This window comes from Halichoeres trimaculatus, unplaced genomic scaffold (genome assembly GCF_033239565.1).
Source record: "Halichoeres trimaculatus isolate MK-OKI-2021-1 unplaced genomic scaffold, fHalTri1.1 fHalTri1_scaffold_5, whole genome shotgun sequence".
NCBI lineage: Eukaryota > Metazoa > Chordata > Actinopteri > Labriformes > Labridae > Halichoeres > Halichoeres trimaculatus.
In genome coordinates this window covers 9,355,016-9,376,349 of record NW_027437183.1, presented here as the reverse complement: position 1 = coordinate 9,376,349, position 21,334 = coordinate 9,355,016, and the positions used below count along the sequence as shown (strand labels likewise).

Here is a 21,334-nt window from a genome sequence, read left to right as displayed (position 1 = left end):
AAACAATTAACATTTATCAAATAATGATGAACATACACGGGGAACTCTGTGGATTCTGTGGAAGTGTCATGAGTGTGCACCAGGAGAGTTTCACACCAGAGTGATGCCATTCAATCACTTTTCAAGGTTGTTGTTTTTTTCCCCCCAAAACTTTAAATTTCTGCTTATGAAGAAAACTCTAGCTCAGGGGTGGTCAACCAGTCAGAGACCAAGAGCCACAAAAATTACTGTGATACAACAAAGAGCCACATCACACACGTGGTCTCACAAACTTCCTCTCACACAGAAACAAAATGACATAAAATGAAAAGCAATACATTCATCTATCCATCTATCTGGCTATGAGCACATGAGCGGTTGAGAGGAGCACATGTAGAGAAGAGAAACCGAAACTTAAGTATCAATCTCATCACCTAAGTATTGATCAATACTGATCCCAACATAGGCATCAATACATAAATATTTTAGATTGATCAGCACACCACTACTCATAACTATATATTTATCTAGAATTATTTTTTTTATGAATGGATCGAAGGGCCGGACACTGAAAGGCAAAGAGCCACATGCAGTTTAGGTTGGCCACCCCTGCTCTAGATTGTCAAGTAATTAAAACAAAGATGGAAACAGATTAGGGTATGATGGAGGATCCTAAGAATACAAGCTGGGATTTTAAAACATAAAGTTAAAGAAAGTAAAACAATCTATATATTAAATAAAAGAATTAATGGAAAATAGTTATGTATTCACAAGATTTAACGTTTATATAAAGCTGCTGTAAATTTGTGAAATACAGATTGCAGAGTGAGGCTGGATTGAGGAAAAAAAAGGGTGAGATTTCAAATTACACCAGAAAGCATGAACATATAAGTAATGTGTGCAACAAGACTAAAGTTCTTTTATTCAGAATAAAATTGAAAGATTGTGACCATAACAAGAGTTATTTTGAGGCAATAGCTTAAAGAGTTCTAGACTACTGAAATATTACATTTCTGATTTGAAATGTTGAGATTTTAAGCCCTAAATTGAATTCTAGCTAAAGCTTCTCCAAGTTTTGATATTCTTCTTACAGTGTGCATTGGAGCAGTTTAAGGTGTGCAGATTTTACTTACCTTTCAAGTTTTCATCTCAGATAAGAAAATTAAAGGTACCATCAAACAACATTTTGTTTTCTTTCCACATTTGGTTTTTGACTTGAACAATTTGAAAACTTCTTTTAAAATTTCATGTTCCTCATTGATTGTCGGGTATTTTAGAATCATTCTGGTGTGTTTTTGGTTTATGCAGGTAGCTTGGTGATTTTTATGCAGGTTATTTGTAATGATGTGGATTTTAAGGTTGAAGGATGTAAATACTGTGACCAAATATGGCTGAACGTCAAAGAAGTATGAGATTGATTATCAGAGAATAAGCTGATTTACAGGTTTGAACAATTTGACTCAACTAAAAACTAAAGCAATTTCAGTTTCATCATTGAGTTTGATAAGTTTCTGCAATACACTGTGAAAGTAAGCACTTTTTGCTGATTTTATTTCCAATTGCTCCAAATAGTGACCTTTAAAAAGTTTGATATGTTTGAGTTTGTATTTCTATTGTTTGTATTATGGTAGATTTATATTGAAGTGTGTTTCTGTGTGCCGCTTTGATTGAAGTGGGTCTGATTAAATTTTATTTTCTTAAGTTTCTGTTTGTGCTGTAGTCGACTTTTACAAATAAAGTTTTGTAACTTGAATAAAGCATTTTCCTGTTTTTCATCAGAGCAAGAGAAACAAACTGGAAATAAGAACAATGAAGTGCACATTTTACATCATACATTTCTCTTTATTATTATTATCATCATAGATATTATTCAAAATTATGTTCTCCAGATAAAAGAAAGCAACTGCAAATACACAACACGTCGACGCCGTCCAGCGTCTCTTTGTTTTTATAAAAACAGATATGAACATGAATGATTAGAGGCACACGTTCAGAGAAATTAAAGTGCAGAAATCAGCAAACGTCCTGCATCATGTACACTGACGGGGGGAGGGGGTTATGTGGAGACACAGACTGCATAAGTAACTTTATCTAATTAACTAAAGTCTTCTCAGTAAACTTAGGATTCAGTAACAGCTGCTGACGTGGAAAAAAGCTTCAGTCATTGTTCTGTTAGTGGCAAAAACCGGGTGGCCGAGTCGTTTTATTGACCCAGCTGAAAAGGTCAGACTAAATAAAACGTGGGTAAAAACTTAAGAGTCAGAAGTGGAGAGGCTTTAAACCATGAAACAAGAATCAGGCTGATAGATCAGACAGGAATTCAGAGCTAATCAACAACTCCAGCATCAGGAGCCGTTTCTCTCTTCTGGTTTGGGCGCTAACTGAACAAATCAAAGTGCAAGCTGGGGCTCTTTGGTGCACGAGCAGGATTTTACTGAACTACTAATCCACAACAAGATCCTGTATGTGCAGTTTTCCTTGATTGCAAAATTTGCAGAAACTAAAGAGTCAGGGACCTAAAATAGTTTAAGAGAATTTAGGATTTTAACAGAATCAATGCTTGAAAACAGGGTCCAATAAACACCAAATATCAGAAATTCAAGATACAATTTATGACACTGGTGGTTCCAGGGACTTATAATCAACATGGCAGGATTTTAACTTCCTGTTTGAAAATATCTGTGGATCTAGCTTTCTGTTTTTTGACATCTTTTAGAAACACGATCAGCAGCCCAGAGATAAATCACAAGACCAAATTAAAAAGCTGACAAGGGGCTCCAGGTAAATAAACATCCTGAAGATGAAAACAAAAGGTGTACAAGGTGGACATTTGTCTCTGTTGTAACATGATTGTGCTTCATGACGCTACACACCATCATCTTCCTCATCATCAGGACTCTCAGGTGTTTTTGTAGCGGATGCTGTATTTATGACGTACAAGGAGAACCAAGGGAAAGATGTTCAAACACAGTGAAACATGGAAACTCTGACATTTCATTTGACCTTTGGCAGAACTATCAACTATTTCATCTCTGGGTGAAGCGTTGTTGGGAAGGGACAATGTTTTTTGGAATGGATTAGTTTGACTTCTTAAAAGGAACACAAAAAACAGTAAAATACTCAAAGATTAGAAAAACTGAACAACAACATGGCACCTTCTGTCCTAAACAGCTTCAGAGAACACAAATTCTCTGTGATCCTAACTCTGAGGTTTTAAAATCAAGTCAGCAACAAAGCTTTCATTGCACAGACAACTTGAACATCAGTAACTAGGAGTGCTTTGTCTTACCCACCCGGGTCTGCAGGCTGGGTGGGAGGAGCACTTTCAAGTCCCACAGCTGGGAAAGATCCAACTAGATGAACTAATTCAAGTATAAACTCATGTAGAAGAAGAGGTGATGGATCTGACACTGAGACTGATCAGCCGAGAGGAGCCGGGGGGTCATGGAGGGAAAACAAATCAGCCTGGAGGATTTTACATCATCATAGAAATCTGAAGTTGTTTCCAGCTGTTGAATTCAGGATGAAATGTGATTTGGTGTCAAAATCATATCAGTGAAAAACTGAAACTCCTACACGCTCCAGTATTTCCAGATTTGAGATACATAACATCCTTTAACATAAGGAGCATGTGCAAAGGACATTTTTTCAAATATCAGGGCCTTAAAATCCTGATATTATCTAGAAAATGTCATGTGAAAGAGGCTTCAGGCATGGTTTTACAGGCTGCCAATTTATGGTTCAAACTTGACTCTGGACTATCATCAGCTTAATGGCAACAAGCGCTGAGGAGATGATCTCTACATTAACCTTCCAAAACTTTGACAACAGTTAAAAAAATAAGAAAACTTTGAGTGAGGACATGAGACACAAGAGGGATTGTTAAATCAATAGCAGGGGGTTGTAAATCCAGTACGCAAATCCGTTTTCCTCAACATGACACCATCCGACTCCACATGAGAAAAAGCTAAATGCACTTCAAACTGTTTCAATTATTTTCCAAATATATCTAAAAGTCTTTCTGCTCTCAAACCATCTGGTCATCCTGCACATGCTCAGTGCGAGTAACCAGCGTGTTGGTCTTCGTCGTCTTATCAGTACTTCAGGAGAACTCTGAGGTCGATGGTGGACATACAAACACAACCACGCTACACCCTGCAGGGTTCAGACTCCCATCAGTCACATCTCTTATCCGATATCCCACAATGCTACGTGTGTCCAAGTTTTATGACGTTTTATGACTGAGAAGTGACTTCAACACACTGCTGCTCCTGTTCAGCGTTTGACTTCCTGACCTCCGCAGACCTAACGAGTAGAGGTCGGTGCATCAGGTACACAGAGAGGGACAGCTGACTCGAGTTGTTTAGGCGGCAAACAGACTGACAACTAAAAGAAATAATAATAAAAAAAATAAAGGGTGATTTCAAAGCCTGTTGTCTGATACAAAATCTTCAAATGAATCACAAGCGTTTAAGCTGATTCTCATCTCTCAGAAATACAAAATGTCCTTAAAAAGTGAAATGCTTAACTTAAAAAAAGAAACAAAATAAACCTCTTTTCTGTGGTTAAAAATCGTTTGCTACACAACAGCGTACTGTTCTTGGGATACTGCAAAACTGACGATACTGTCACAGCCCTAAAGAGATTCCAAGAATCTCATGAGTGTTTATACAACTCATTACAGAATACCTTTGTTAGAATAAAAACTATTTGCAGTAAATTGTTAATTGTTACTGAAAGGCCCTAAAACAAAATAAAATCATGGTGATGAATAACAGACTCTAAAGTGCTCATTATTAAGCGCTCTGTTTCATCTTCTCTCCTGTGATGAGACTTCATGAGGCATCCTGCTTGCTGCTGAGGTACATCCCACTAAGGGTTCCAAGCCCTTTGTTACACCTGCCCAAACACACCTGGGAGAAGTGCCACGAGCACCAGGTGTGCAAAGAAGGATGCCAAATTTTCAATAAAAGGTTTTAAACTTTATTAAAGTGTTAATGTTTATGCACGTCTCCCACCAGCAGGGGGTGTAACAGAGAAAAAAGTAGCTCTGAGTGAAACATTTGGCTGCTATATGTGCACTTCCACTTTATCAAAGGGATTAGATACAATCCATCATGTGAAGAAATAAAGCTAGTCAGTGTGATCGCTGCCTACCTCACTCTGTAATATTCACTGGGTCTGAAGAAATAAAAAAATAAAAGGCCATCTATGCTAAAGGGGGCGGGGCTAGCCTGTCAGTCACAAGCTGCTGTCCTGCAGGAGAGGCTCGATGTCCTCCGTGTCACTGGGGGACGAGGCCAGAGGGTTGCTGTTCTGAGCATGTGCAATGGAGGTGGTGGATTTACAGGTGGAGCAGTTCTTGACGTCACCCAGTTGGTGGTTCTCTGGGATGAAGACGGCGACGAGGAGAGCGAATAAGACGGCACATGCTCCAAACAGGAAGGGAGGGCCGGGGACCATCAACTTCTACACGACAGACACAGAAAATGAAAAAAATATGTCAGAGTATTGAATTAAATAAAACAAAATAATCCTGAGGGTTTCTCTGTTTTTCTCTCATCAGGTTGACTGTGTGTTTTAATTAGTGGAAGAGGCAGATCATCAATTCCAAGTCTTTACCAGCTGCTCCCTGTGGAGCAGACTGACTCCTAAAATATCTCAGCTGCATTAAGTCAGTGTCAGTTCGGTGTGTGTGAGTGTGTGGGTATGATGACGGGATGTGAGGAGGTGGAAAAATAAATACAGTCACGGTCACCTGAGAAAACAAACAGAGAAAAAGCCAAGACTAGAACACAACTTAACTATACTGTCATATATTTTTTTCCCCACACACTCACACTGGATCAGACACCCTATAAACATTTGTATTTGTACCTCTGTGTTGTCTGTCGGTGTGGTCCCTCCTGACACTGGCTCCATGTCGTTCAGCTCCACGTGAAAGACGAAGAAGATGAAGCCGTAGAGAGCTGGTCCCAAACCGTTACACAGACCTCTGATACCTGTGATCATCCCCTGAGCCACACCTGAGTAAAACAACCCAAAGAAGAGGAAACACATCTTCATGACCTGATTCTTATTCAGGGAATCAGACAGGTAGACTGATGGGTTGGTAGTTAGACGGGCTGACAGACAGGTGGACGTACCTTGCTGGTCTGGTGCTGCACTGTGAGACACCAGAGCAGAGATCGCTGGGAATGTGATGGAGGACATGGCTGCTACTGTTCCTGCTGCCCACATCATCCTGAAACAGAGATTTAAAAACAAACTGAGCTCTGAGAGAGTGGAGCAGTACACCAAACCCAGATACAAAGAGGAATAGAGATTTCATAGAAAGATAAACACAGACATGCTTACTCACCATGGTTCAGAGCCGAAGCTGTACCAGGCCAGCTGGAAGAGCTGAAAGCTCAGACCCATAAGAACCGTGTTCTTATTACCAATGGTTCTCATTAAAACACTGAGGAACAGAGTCTGACAGAGACACAGAGAGAGGAAGGTCACAATATAGTCCCAGGGAAACTGCCAACAAAAATGATTATGAACTCATGTATTCTACATGATTTCTTCAGCATGAACTAATTTCGACATGTTGAGTGTTGAATGTTACGACGAATAGTTTTCGTCTGTCATTTGTTGTTAATCTGCTGAGCTGGCTAAACTAAGTTACCTCTGGAATCATGAAGTTCTCCAATTCTTATTCTGACACAAAATATCTTTAAGAATCTGATCTAGAAATCTTTTTTATAGCATTACAACCCTCTCAAAAGATGATATAAAACTACCAGACCACACACTCAATGTTTGCAGTAACAGTTTCACAGATCTGAGATCTCATAGAAACTTGTATCAACAAAGATAACTTCAAAAGAGCGACTGACGTCTTCAGCTGGCTGTCCTGGGCTGTGTTCTGTTAGCTAAAAATAAAAAAGGTAAATAATGCCACAAGCGCATCTTTCTTTCTGTTTACATTCACTGCCATGCTTGCGAGCTGTAACATCCGGTTGATGACACTTCCAGGTCTGTTCCTCTCGTTGGTTATTGCCGTCAATGACCTGGAATCTCAAATATTTAAGGCTCAAACTCATTGAGGAGTACAATTAGTACTCTCTATTAACACCACAAGCCTCAGGATTACACAAATAATCTGTTCTGAGAAGCAGTGAATCAGATCATGCCCCCTGATCAAATGTGCACTAAACCTGCTTAAAATCCTCCACAGAGTTGGTGTGGCCAGTCTCAACCGATTTGTGTTGTGTTTATACTTCTTTCTGCAATACTTAAAATAAATATCTTCCCTGCATGACTACTCTGTGTGAGCCGGTTGTTTGTTTACCTGAGCGACTATAGAGAGGATCCCCACCATGGCGATGAAGCCAGCGATGGCTGCAGGTGAAAACTCGATCACCTAAAACGGAAAAAAAACATCTTACAGCAGCTTAACGTATGAAAAACACATTTCACAGGTGGAGGAAGCACACATGGAATTTCGAATTCATTTTCTGGTTCAAAACAAAGTCATTAAATCAAATCCTGGCCCATATGGTCATGTTACCTGTCTCAGGTAGAGGAAGAAGCTGGAGTATTGCCCAGCCTCAGGCAGGTAGGACAGGAACACTGTGACACAGATCAGCAGCACGGTGCTGTCCTTCCCCACACGGCGCAGAGACTGAACACAGACAGAAAAAGAAGAATCAATACAGCTCATCAATACCCTGTCAATCAATCAGCTGATCTGCTGAGACCTGTAAGACTAGTTACACAAAGCTCCTGAAGAGGTCAGAGCAGCTTTGAAAGGACTTAATGTGTCACCTTGTCTATTCCCTGTGCCTTTACAGACAGTTAATCAGTTATTACATTGATCACTTCACAAAATCAATACGTTCTCCTCCTTCATTCTCCTCTTGACTTATTGTTTCCTTCGTTTGTCTGTTAAGATAAAATAATTGTCATTCATCCTTTCCAAACAAGGCGAGTCTGATAATGACGCTATCTTCTGATATTTTCACCATGTTCCTTTGACCTACAGTGTGATGAGGTAAGCTCAAAACAAACCACCAAACTAGTGACCTCTGACCTCTCCCTGTCATACTATGAATCCAACAAACTCACAGCGAAGGGGTCAGCCTGCTCCCAGGAGATGGGGAAGCCCCAGGATGTCAGTCGCATCTTGTCTGGCAGTGACTCGGGGACGACAAAAAACACAAAGGCGATGTCGGCCACTGCAACTATCGTGGCTACCAGGACCACCAGGCTGTCTCCGTACTTGGCAGAGAGAAAGTCCCCGATAGCTGGGCTTGTCACTAGACTGGCTGCAAAGGTTGCAGAAACCTGGAACAAAAGACAAAAGAAGTCATTGAGATAAAAAAAGACATCAAGAGCGGTTCAAAAGAGGGAGTTTACACTTCTGGAGATAATAGAAAAAATACTGGAATTCAAATGTCTTCATTTCACACGTTATCTTAGGACAGATTTTAGCTTTACTTCTCAGACTGCTTCTGTGTTTAACTGAGAGAAAAGAGCTCCTGTGGGTTGTGTTCCCAAGATGATTTACATACTACCTTCTAACAAGCAGCATTAGAGCAGTAATTCATGTAGCTATATTGAGTCTGGTTACGTTGCCGTGATAATGCTGACAGTTAATAAGCCTGACGTTCCCTCTTTGATGAACGCTAAGTTGCCTGTACTTTATGTTAAGTCATAAAACTTCTGTTTTATTGTCATTCATTCAGTGTGATATATGTGAACTGTCTAAACAAGTTTTATGGTAAACCGTGAGACCACACAGCACGAAAGCAGCATAGAGGGAGAGAAGGAGCTAAACAGCAAACTTTTATGATCTCATGGATCAAACTTCTGCTCATCTACAAGGCAAGAACGGCTATTATTTTAAGTTATTCATTAGTATCGTCATTAATTGCTTCTTGCATTAATAAGAGGAATTGAAGGGGGTACGGGCATTTGATAAGGACATCTCCAGCCTCTCTTGTGCCTGACAGAGGGTCTATGCTAAAATACTGAGGTTGATTTCAATACCTTTTTAAGACTTTTTCAAAAACCTTTAAAAAAGTTTTAAGACTTTATCGCAACTTTCAGTTGTTGTTGGCATCCACTTTTTAACAGTTGTAGTTTACATACAGAAATGATGTAAGCTAAGGAGGAAAAAAGCTTGAAAGAACAAATGAAACTAAAGGCAGGTTTATCAACACTCCCACAACAGGATACAGGAGTTATTCAAGGCCAACTTGCTGAAGAAAATGAGAAATTATTTAATCATTCTTAAAATTTAGGACATGTGCCGGAGATAGTGTGATTTGCTTTAATGTTGTATTTAATTTATCTTTATAGAACTAGAAATTACATTATTTATAGCTGGTGTTTATACCGCTCACAATCCTTATTGTTGTATCTTATTGTAACTAGAGTCTTTATGTATTTTTTTTTATTCTATTCTTTTGTCTTTTTGTATTTTTCTACTGACTCCATCAATTTCTGCTGTTAACACAACAATTTTCTAGTTTGGGATCAATAAAGTAACTCTATTCTTTTCTATTTTAGAACTTTATCGGCTGAATGTTGAATGTCCCAATCAGGGGGCAGTCGCAAAGAGGAAAATAAATATTCATGGATATTTTTTGGGTCAAAGCTTGAATACCTATGAAACTTAATACCTCATAAAACCACAATTAAGACTTTTTAATACTTTTTAAGGCCCTTAATTTTCCCAAAATTGATTTATCAACTTTTAATACTTTTTAAAACCCCACGGACACCCTGTGACATACACCAGATACGTCTACAGTGCGACAAGACAGTTCCACAAGCTACATGACTGACAGACAGCTGGAGTTATAGACCAAGAAGTTCCTGTGCTTTCCTCTCCATTGATAAGTCTCTCTTCATTCATGTTGGGCTGTAAAACCTCAAACCTGTTGACTCTTGGTCTGACTCCACTCATTATGTCCGTTAATCATCATAGCGAAGCTAAATACGAACTGATTATGACACGGTCTGTTCTATTTTGAAAGTCACTGGGTGTTTTTAGGTAGTTCACAACTTCCTGTCCCGATCAATCTTCCCTACGCTAAAGTTACAGGTTATAGCTCCATGTCCATCAGAGGTAGGAGGCTGTGTACTACCTGAAACACCACGGACCAGCCACACAGACGTACTGCAACAGAACAGATCCAGTGGGAGTTGACACATTGATTTGAATGAAACCTATTTGATCCGTTTGCCGCAACGGAATGGAGACACACTGCAGACGCATTTGGTGTATTTTAGCTGTTAGAAGTGTCACACTGAGAGTACACCCCAGGTAAACCCAAAACTTTTTTGAAGGATTCATTAACCTACTCTGGAAATAACTCAGGATGTTAATCTTGCTAAGAAAATACAGATAAAGCCTAACTCTATATTTCAATTGAAAAAACACAATAACTGTTACTGAACCCTGTATGTTTGTTATGTATATTTTGGTTTCTGTTGCAGCCCACCATCCACCCCTGGATAAAAAGCACCAGCTGCCACTGTCAGCACCAAACACCATGTTCTTTTAATTTAACACCTCTTCCCTCATGTTTCTCTCTGCAGCTCTGAAGAAAACAGATGATCATAATGATTTGATCAGTGGCTACTGCTGGAGTCCTGTAGAGTTCCTGTTTGAGGCTGATTAATGCATGCTTTGAGACTCAGTTAAAATCAGCTGATGCTGTGTGAGTGTGTATAGTACTCTTTAAAATGTGAAGCATTAATGTATTAACACAAAGCGGCTCTGACTCTTTGATTCCCTTTTATTCATCAAACAATGTGAAGTTTTTATTTGTGGTCACACGCTGCCGTCACATGACCTGTGTGCCCACAGAAACAACGGCGCTTATTAAACATAACAGGTCCAATTAATGTAAATGTGTGTGCAGTGACTTATAAGCATGTGTTGGTCAGACAGAGCCAAAAACACAAAGACTCCTTTAAACTGAGTGAGCAAAGAGCCCAGAATGCACTGCAGCAACAGCAGCTTTGATTTAATAATGTGAGGACATGATCAATGCTGTCTCTACATAAAGCACTCAGACAACCAAAGACTCCATCTGTACCGGCACTTCCTGTCCTGCCTCTGACCCTGGTTCAGACTGTCATAATGGCAGGAAACGCAATGAAACAGCTCTGAGAGCACAGATCAGAACCTCTATTATATTCACACACAATATGCTTACAGTAAGTACGTGGTCTGCCATGCTGCATAGTTTCATGGCCAACGTTAAATCACTTCCAGTCTAGTTTTAGAGCACCACATTGAACCTCCGATTCAGTTTGTGCTGCTCTGTGGAAGCTGAAGTCTCTTCTCTTTGTTTATGAATGAGCAGCATAGTTACCAGTCCGTAGGCTGTGCTCCTCTCATGCTCCTCTGTTATGTCGGCGACGTAGGCGAAGATCACCGAGAAGGTCACAGCGAAAATCCCTGAGACTGAGATCAGAGCAAAATACCACCTGCACAAAAACACAAACAGACACAGAATGAATACACTCCGTCTGAAAGATTGAAGGAACCTTTAAAATGAACCTGATGTTAAAACACTAAAAAACTGCAGAAGTTTTTGTTGGACTTTTTCAGAGCTGAAAATATCTTAAGAGTCTGTGACCATACAGCAGCTAAAGAGGCTTGTTACAGATGTAAATTTGTGCTTCAACAAACACACTTTACAGGAGAATTACATGATTTTCATAATGTTCATTTGCGTCTTTTTATTGGAGACTTGTTTGGGTTTCTGGTCCAGACAGGGGGCGTTGACAACATTCAAAATAAAACAAGCAACAGTTAATCAAATATCACAGACTATCAGCTGAAGTGTTATTTGTTACATCAGTGTTTTCACTGCACAGATTCCCTGTCTATCTTCAGCTTCTTTTCTGTGAGCTGGAGAAATGTGTTTAGTTGTTTCAGGCAATATGACTGAAAAGATTTTAAATGGACAGAAAGCAGAACACGATTCACTGTTCAGCATTAGGAGGAGACTTACTGCCAGAAGAGCAGTAAAAATTAGAGAAGTTTTAGAAAACTAAGAAAAAAACCACACTTCATTTATTGTTTTTTTGGCTCTGGTATTAGAGACCATGGTACTTTTGTGGTTTTGTGTAGAGAACTTCCACTATGGACTGCTCTGCAGAATAAACTGATATCTACTGATGTCATCTTCTTCTTGAAAATGCTCCCAAACAAATTTATTTTCACAGTTTCTGTTGTTTTTAGAGCAGAAGATTTGTGAGTGAATTGTGATTTGTACCATTTCTTCAGTCAAGACTCCGGCAGATAAACGCTCATTAAAAAAAAAAAAGTTTTTTGTTCTTTTGTGTATAATTCTCCTGTTAATCAGTACTAGATGTTTGTGGTGTCTTTGGGCCTTTTACTGAAAGACAGAAAACTTCAGCACATTTTCTGCCTTCAGGACTTTTAAAATGTAAAGCACAATTCACTGACCCTATGATCCGTGTTTAACATCATTAGGTTTTGTAAAGCTGCTTTACAAAAAATAGGGAGACTATAACTACACTGTAAATACTCAGCCTGATAATTTTGATAATTTTGAATCCTGAGCTGGCATCTTGCTGTAAAGAGCTGTTTCTTTGTAATCTGTTAGAGGAGGAAAGAGGATTTTTAAGACCTATTTGAGTTAACAGTGAATACACTGTGCTCTCTGGATGCGACACAGATAGATGGGGCTGTAAGAGAGCAGCAGGAGTGGAGAGTGTGTTTCAATGCTTTGGCTGTTTCTGCGCCCCGCTCTGCTGCCTTCATGCTGATGCTCGTCCGCTCACATGAACAACATGTGACGGTTTAAACTCCAAAAAGCTGCAGCAGAGCCTCCTCTAACTCTGCCAACTCTGAGCGATCCTCTCAGAGCCTGAGCCCCCAGTGAACAGCATGTGACTGGCAACAGCGTGGAAACTGGAAAACACTGTGTTGGAGCCAAAATCATTTTAAAAAACTCAGCTAATTAAAAGTTATTTTGTTTAAGCAGCACTTTAGACACAAAAGAAGATTCCAGACTTTCACTTGTGTCTGTGATATAAGCTGTAAGGCCACATGACCTATGCAGAAAAGACTTGGCCTGGTTTTGGTTCCACGGGAACCTTTATTATGAAAGGAGGTCATGAGAAAGAATTCTAAAACTCTTTCTCACCTGACAAGGTGTGCATGAGCTCAGTGCAAGAGAAGAGAAAGACGTGGGATTCCTTCTGACAGAGATCAATAAGAGGAGAATGAACTACACGAGTGTGTCCTAGACTAACCATATGAGAGTTCCCTTTTTTACCATCCAATCAAATGATTACCTGTTGTGATCTCAGAGTTTACATATTTCAATTGATCTATTTGTAGACATATACGATTGCACAAGATCTGATTATAAAAGACACAAGAAGGGTGTGTCAGGAGAGGTGAAGAATCCATCAGGCTTTTACTAAAGGAGTTCACCTTTCTTAAGGAACACAACTACAACAATAAACACATTATCTCGGATATTCAAATATCTTAACTTAAAAGCATGTTATGGTTTCTAAGACAATGAATGAGGAATGAATCTGTGAGCTTAATTCAAAAACACATACTGCTGTGGCAGAACAAAGACAAAAGCATCTGCTCATGTTTTTGTCTCTTAGCAGTAAATACGTGTTGTGTGCTAGCTAGCTGCTATTTTTTCACAAAATCAATGCTACAGCTTAAATTCTCTCCATTAAGTGAGAGCTGAACTCAAGCCAAGAACATTAAAGTGAAAGTCAATCTTGTTTGCTAATGTGTTGTGCAGATAACCTGCCCATTAAATCATCAGTTAATTCAGCAAGAACACCTGGGGAAGCATCACCTTTTTGTTAGGAGATTTTAACAAAATGTTTGACTGCTTATCACTATGTCTGATAATACAGACCTTTTAAAATCAGATCTGGGAACACCACACCCAGGATGCTTATTATTAACTCAATGTTTCATGGCTTTCAAAGTTTGAAATAACTGTCTGTTTCTTATTTATTCATGCACTTGCAAAAGAATTGCCCGTCCGTCATGAACACACAGTGTGTGACTCACCATGGGCTGATCCTCATGAAGGGGATGGGAGCACAAGTGAAGAAGACCGTCATGAGGAGGAAGGACTTCCTTCCCCAGATGTCTGAGAGTGCGCCAATGAGAGGAGCCGACAGAAACGACAGGAAGCCCTGCACAGGAACACAGAACAACGTGTCTTACTCTTCAGATTAGTGTCAAAACCTTTTATGATCTCTTTTAATCTCTTTTTAAGTCCATGAATGGTGAGAGAAAAACACAAAACTCTTGAGCACATTTTGATGATGAAAAAAACTTAAAGACCCTGACACATTCAAGTCTTTTAATGTTACACATTACATCCTGACTAACTTGTTCTGAGATCCATAATTTGACTACACCATATTAAGTTTCTTTGGCAGTTTAAAATTGAGTGTTTCCTTTCATTCAGTGGGTCACAGCAGGTCACTGCATCCCTGGCATCACAAAGCTGCAAGTGAATCCCTCACAGTCAGGTTTTAAATGCTGGACACAGAGAGCTCTGGTGTCAGGTCACTTCTCTGTTTCTGCAGGCTCTCTGCATTCAGGTGTCAGAGTCAAGAGAGAAGGGTTGGATCTGAGTGTCACATAAACATCTCTGTTTTTATATAGTATGTTTGAGCAGGTGTTGTGATGGTAGTCGTACCTTCACACCCTGAACCAGGCCGTTCATCAGGAAGGTGTGCTGAGGAAACGTCTCATGGAGGACCTGAAACAACAACACAAAGTCAAGCCTTACAAACACTCTTACAGTTATTTTACCGGTCCAACCTCTAACACAAACTCCCACATTCACATGTTCAGTGCGAGCTCACACACTTCACAAGTGACCGTGCAAAAATGCATACTAATCAGAAAGTAGTGTGACTGAATAAGAAGATAAACCAGAGAGGAGCATCATTAATCGTGTCCTCTGCACATTCACATCACATAATGTGGCTCCTTTGTTCAGCTGATACAGACTGCTGAGTCAGCAGAGGACACACTGACTGAGCTCTGCCCTCTTCACTAACGGATCTATTTATCAATTTAACCTCAGAACAAAAGTCACAGACCTTATGTGACAGGACTGACATTTTTGGAAAACTTACTTTCTTGTACAAATGTAGTCAGTTAGATGTTGGTTTCATCTCTAAGGAGAGTGCAGAGGTGGGTGAGGAGAGATGTTAAGCATAGCTTAGCATAAAAACATGAATGAAGAAGCAGTCATCCCAAATTTTAAAATCAGCAACACAGAGTGACCTCAACTCTCAATGTGTGAAAATGAACCGTTTCTGTTTGTGCCTCTGTTTTGGGTTCATGGTGGAGTCCAAAATATTTGAATTTGAAAACAATTTATATCGACAGCAATTATTGGATTCAAAACTGATAATCAAAAGTATAAAAAGTAGAAGCTGATACAAGAAAAAGTAAAAACTAAGCATTTCTCTCAGCTTTGAGATGATTTGAAGCTGTAAAGAGATGAAGAGCTGCAACTATTCAACACATTCAGGGACTGACATTTTATATAACATGTTTTGTTTTCCTATTTTTTACAAAAGACTTACTGTATCTTATTTTAGTGCAACAATACCATAAGTTTACACTTGTGGCTCTCTTCTATAGCCGTGAACACTGAACCAATAAGAGGGGTCCAAATGTCACTGGAGGAGCCTCCAGCTCTGTTTCTCATGTGTTTGCTGTCCAGATGAAGCTACACTCAATGACCTTTACTGTTCTTAGCCTTTTAATCATCAGGTCCAGCTGAAGGACCAATTTCACTCCAAAACTTTACCGGTTAAATTCTCACTGAAGGATTTATTTTCTACTTTTGCAGTCATGGACATGCAAAGACTATTTGTAAGTAGCTAATTAAGTCCCACGTTTCTAAAGCGTGCGTAATCAAACATCCTGTACTCAGCACACCTCTAACACGGGCGAATCAAATATTTGCTCAGCAGCATTCCTCATGATTGACATCATGACGTAAGCAGGGTAATTCAAATGTGACAGTACATGCTGACATTTAGGTGATTCTCAGAGCAGTAAGCTCCTAACTCAAGGTTTCACAATCCTCTCAATATGTACCATTTAATCCTTTAAAAGTAACCCTGTAGATCGGTTGCTAAAGACACTTCATAAAAGTATGACATTGTCTCCAACAGAAAGAAAAAAATAGAAGTTAAATAATAAATAAAAAACAATCTGGGATAACAAGAGCAAACCATTCCTGTGAGCTAGATTGCCTTCAGTTGTTGCTGTGAATCAAAAACTCTGAGCCAGGCAACACGACTTGCAACTTTACATAAGTAGTTTTAGAGGTTTTCCCCACAACAAGCAAACATCTGATTCATCTCATGTTTATGTTTAACTTCACAGAAATGCAGCAGCACAAAACAGACGCTGTTTTTACTGGTCCGCTTCATGTGACAGATTTAAAGTTCTCAGCACACGTTTTCATACAGCACAATCAGATTATCATCCAAAGTTTTATGGTTCAAAAATGCAGCACAGAGGGCTGTTGCTTCATTTTCAAGGGCCGGTATTGTTCGCTGTCATCCTGTCTGCTTGTTAAAGGAAACATTCACACTAGTCCAAGGCGGTCTCAAAGAAACACTCAGAGAATAATATGTGTGCTGGTGTTACTGTGGTGTTGTTGACGTTCACACTGACAGGAAAGATTTTTATTCTGTGAGAAAACAGGAAAATCCCCGTAAAAATCTGAACAGAGACATCTGGAGTTCGATAATACAACAGTATTAATCCAAAGTGACAGCCCACCTTTCATGGCCTGACAGGAAACACACAATGGAAACAGAATAAAGGACTTTAATTTTAGAGAAAACTTTGCTTTGACTAAATGTGACTGCTGAGACCCCATGATGACTTAAGAAGTCAGACAGATTAACCAAAAACTTTAAATGTTCAAGATATCATGTGAGTGCTAAATAAAGAAACACTTGAAAGTGAGCTAATTGAGCCTCTGATACCCGAAAAAAGGTAGAGACTCCAAAAATCAGATCCTGAAAACCAGTGAACCTATCTTTTGTCTAAATAAAGGTGGTGGTGTGTGTGTGTGTGTGTGTGTGTGTGTGTGTGTGTGTGTGTGTGTGTGTGTGTGTGTGTGTGTGTGTGTGTGTGTGTGTGTGTGTGTGTGTGTGTGTGTGTGTGTGTGTGTGTGTGTGTGTGTGTGTGTGTGGTGACGCTGATGATCAGGTGTGTTTACTCACAGTTAGCATGGGTGTGGTCAGCAGCCCCCAAGCGAAGAACTCCAGGAAGATCACCACCACCGCATGAGTCACTCTGGCTCGGCCGCGGCCGTGCTGCGGGGAGGAGAGAGGCAGAAGCATTAAGTATTCATCCGAGGAGACAAAAACCCACATCCTGTGCAAAACTCATCTACTCAGATCTTCCGAGCACACACTTCTCTCAAAGTGTGCAAAAGTTTCAGTCAGTTTTTGATGCACTTGTAGAAAATCTTCAGAAAACCTGGGATGCACGTGCATCAAAATATCCACTGTATATCTATTTTTGATGGATATCGTCTTATCAGCCAATAGTGAGGCATCATAAAAAGGTGCAGACAATAGATATCTGTTGTGTTGCATTGATTTAAATGAGAGCTGGAACACTCTTTGCTCCAAAACAATAAAATCAACAGGTTAAGTCTGTTGTTGCTTAGATGATGGTATATTTGGCCTGCAGCCAGATATGCTTGAGTTGCAAAACACTCTTTGTTAAATGAAATAATTTATATCTTTGGTAATTTCATGCAATTAATCAAATAGATTTATGGCTGTTTGTGATGCATAATGATGGTTATGATTATTTAATTATGGTTAATTAAAGAGTAAACTGTCATAAAAGAAAGAGTAAATAACGGATTCTCACAGATTGTAAATTAAAACTGAGCAGCAACAGCTGTGTGCATAGAGATAATAAGTCGAAAACATGCGAAGCCATACCAACATCACTTCCCCTTGCTTCACTTAGGTTGGTGCTTTAGTTTTTACATCTTATTTTGTTATTTAAGATTCCACCATCTTCACCTTTACAACAACACATCCTCACACTCTGACTGTATCTCTAACTTCTCCAAAAAAGTCACCACACAGCTTTGTGGCTTTAGAGTAAAAAGAGGAAGTGGTCACACTGGTTTATACTAAAGGCAAGCAACAGCAAGTCAGCAAGTCAGTCAGTTAGTCCGTCAGTGATATATATAAAAATCCTCTTTGTTATAAGAGCAGCTGGCCAAGTTCAGTTCAAAATAAAACATTAAATAAAGGTAAAATGAAAGTGTTCAGGAGCTGAAGTTGACTGAAATGATCTGTAATGATTTTCTGAATGTCTTGTTTACTGTGACACACCGTCCGTTTTTTGTCTCAGCTCCTCTAGTAGGAGTTTACTTGTGTCTCTGAGTAACATTAATTCAAAATGAATATTTTTAGGCCTTTCACTTTTTGTGGGATCAAAGGTACCTGAATACATCTTCCTCTCAGAGGGTAATAGCTACAGATGAAAGAATTACAACCTTTATATCCCTGTTAACAGTTGGATCATTGCTGTGGACATGTTTACTGTTATTTGCATGATGCTTTCACTGAAAGTTCAAAGACTCATATGTATCACTTTATCACTAAAACATGAGCTACAGAACAAAGGGGCCTTATATAAAGCTGTTCTGTGTCAGGGCGTCATGTAAAATGTCTAATTTCCATGTTTCACCCTCAGCCAACATTCAAATGCAGAACTAATGTACAGGACAGAGGAATAAATCAATGACATGCTGGTTAATCATTGTTCACTGATGTAAGGGAGTACCTTTGTAGACAAAAACATGCGCTGAAGTACAAATGGCCTCATGCGAGGGAAAAAGTATGATACCACTATCTGCCAAGGCACTTTCTCTCAGTGGAGGGTTCATTTATGTGAGATAACCAGACATCAAGGCACCAGTTTTGACCCTTCACTAATTACAGATTTTTACAGTACAACTCAAAACTCACATGTCAAAATGAGTTGTGTTGGTCCTTCCGTCCAAGCACATGCACAAAACTTTTACTAAAATCACCAGAATTGATGAGCTGCATGTGTGAATGCAAGAGGCAGACTTCTTCACCCAAACCTTATCCAAAACTTTCCTCACAGCCCACAAATATTCAAGAAGTCAGGTCATGTTGCAAGGGTTACACAGTGAAAACCACAGTCATTTTCGTTATCATGAGCTGCCCCCCGAGACCCCACAAACAAGGAAAATCTCCTGCTGTAAGGGATGTGTAGGGCTATTCAACAATGAAAAATCTCAAAAAGTACAACCTGTCCTGAAATCCTCGGGAGTGTGTGCATGAAAGCGGCTATTTGTCTGTTTCTCTCCCTCCCTTCCGTTCAATTCTATCTACAAGTTGGCAAACAAAAAGTCACAATGAGGTATGATTCTGGTGAAGTGAATTCTCTTATAACAAATCCGTAAAGGTTATCAAAGTTTTTTCATGTTAGGTACACAGTTAAGTAACTTTAAAGGTTTGTAAACTGGTGGAAGGAGGAAGTTACCAGATCAAGAACTTTACAGTAGGTTGAAACATTTGACAGTGAAAGACTGCTGATGGATAGCATGATGAGATTTTTTTTGAATAAAAACACAACTAATACACGAACGGTATAGCTGCATGACCACAAATACGAATCCCAGTTTGAGCATATGCAGTAAGCGCACAACAAAAACCTTAGTATATTGCAATAAATAAGGAATACATGGCAGGTACACAATCAAATGTTATCTCACTCATGTATAAGTCTGGGTTTCATGGCCATGCTTTCATACTGTTCTGATTCAATGAGGTCAAATTTTAGCCAACTATGAGCCAACGTTCAGTCGATAAATGACAATGTAGAGATGCAGGCCTTGTGTATATTTGCGGACAAATGGCTGAACCAAGTGATGTAAAAAAGATGTTGTGTTTTATTAAACGTAAAACGACTTTGAGTCAGAAATTGGTATGACATGTACAAACACACCATGTCTATGAATTTATTTTCAGTGTTTTTGATATCACAATTGATATTTTAGAAAGAAAGCAAACTGCAGTGCCAAGTTATGAGGCTCTATTCAGGTAGAAATGAGCGACGAAATGAGCGGTGTCTTTTTGGCCACAGGGGGCGTCAGAGTTAACACAAACAGAGAGTTCACGAAAAAGATAGCTTGGTGTATGGTCGTGACTAATACCTACAGGGGACCGGTTAATCTTGTTGAATAAGGTGAGGATGAAACATTGAATCTGTCATTGATTTAAGCGTGCGTTTCGTTTAAGTATGCAAGGATTAAATAAGGATCTAAACTGTTGTAAGACTTTGTAGGTGATTGGAGCCTTTACTCCAAGGTTTATAACGGAAAACACACACTAGGATACAAAAAAACTGAAAACGAAAATTCGACCGCACGTTTGCTGTCTCTACTTCAATGTTGACAAGAAACTTATTCAGTTTCAGGAGAGAACAAACTGTCTCCAGGTAACACTTCAGTTCTGAATAACTTCTGTGAACGCTGTTAAGCGTCACCTGTAATCATCACAAGCCTTCAGTACAAAAAAACGAACGTTTAATTGAGTTTTTCATTTAATCTATGGAAATAACATCCAATTCGCTTACATTCTGCCTAGTTAGCTGATTGAGCTAGTAGCATTAAAATACAAGTATAATCTCGAGCTGGAAACGATCTTCACATGGAAATTACACCTCTGCTCTTACACAACTGTATGCCCTTCACAATTCAGAAGCTGTCAACTCTCTAGCTATCCGTTAAATAATGTGTTTCGGGAGATCCACATTAGCCGACAGTGCTAACGAACCGAGCTAGCGCACTTCTTACCGAGCTCCGGACCAACATGATGTCGTTGGCCTCGGTCGCTGATTTCGCCCGGTTCATCTCACATCTTGCCGGAACGATTTTCACATCCAACTCGAAGAAGTCGGCATCCTCCAAACGTTTTCCTGCCAGTTCCAGGGTTTACTGCGTCTTTTATGAATGTCCTACCATGGAGTTCGGCTTAGCTCGGTGCGTTACGTTAATGCAAGTGGTAAACTGTGAAGGGGGCTTGGCTTCGGGTTTTCGCCTAAATTCCTCTGCTCTGATTGTAATTTAACAAATTGTCACTTCGTTTTTATCACGAGAATTCACTAAGCGGGCGGCATTTTTTTCAGCTACTCCTTCATCTATGGTGAAGTAGTGAACACCGCCCACGGGTGCTCTATGTCATAGAAAAGGAGCGCCCTTTCCTGTTCTTCCCCTGACGTATATCACAT

General features: G+C 39.6%; 1 protein-coding gene across 2 annotated transcripts; it reads right to left on the bottom strand.

The window, feature by feature from the left end:
* Positions 1-1,815: 1,815 nt before the first annotated feature.
* mfsd14bb (major facilitator superfamily domain containing 14Bb) lies at positions 1,816-21,302 on the bottom strand. 2 transcript variants are annotated; one of them, XM_074670274.1, is made up of 12 exons: positions 20,901-21,302; positions 17,266-17,352; positions 14,703-14,765; positions 14,063-14,190; positions 11,355-11,469; positions 8,092-8,310; positions 7,535-7,648; positions 7,316-7,387; positions 6,341-6,453; positions 6,126-6,223; positions 5,857-6,005; positions 1,816-5,448 (listed from the first exon to the last, which is right to left on the bottom strand). In XM_074670274.1, exons 1-12 carry the CDS (start codon positions 20,955-20,957, stop codon positions 5,221-5,223), a joined length of 1,443 nt encoding a protein of 480 aa, XP_074526375.1. In that variant the 5' UTR covers positions 20,958-21,302; the 3' UTR covers positions 1,816-5,220. The 2 variants fall into 2 exon arrangements, with proteins under 2 accessions (XP_074526375.1, XP_074526374.1); XM_074670273.1 differs by having other exon boundaries at positions 17,266-17,358; positions 20,901-21,294.
* Positions 21,303-21,334: the final 32 nt, after the last annotated feature.

What these genes read in the sequence shown, in the direction of transcription:
- mfsd14bb (XM_074670273.1), bottom strand. Translation starts at nt 20,957, where the DNA reads ATGAACCGGGCGAAATCAGCGACCGAGGCCAACGACATCATGTTGGTC. An exon ending in GGAGCACAGCCTACGGACTG is followed by an intron (nt 8,311 to 11,354) that starts GTAACTATGCTG and finishes CTTTTGTTCCAG; the next exon opens with GTTTCTGCAACCTTTGCAGC. An exon ending in TCCTCTCTATAGTCGCTCAG is followed by an intron (nt 6,454 to 7,315) that starts GTAAACAAACAA and finishes TGTCTCTGTCAG; the next exon opens with ACTCTGTTCCTCAGTGTTTT.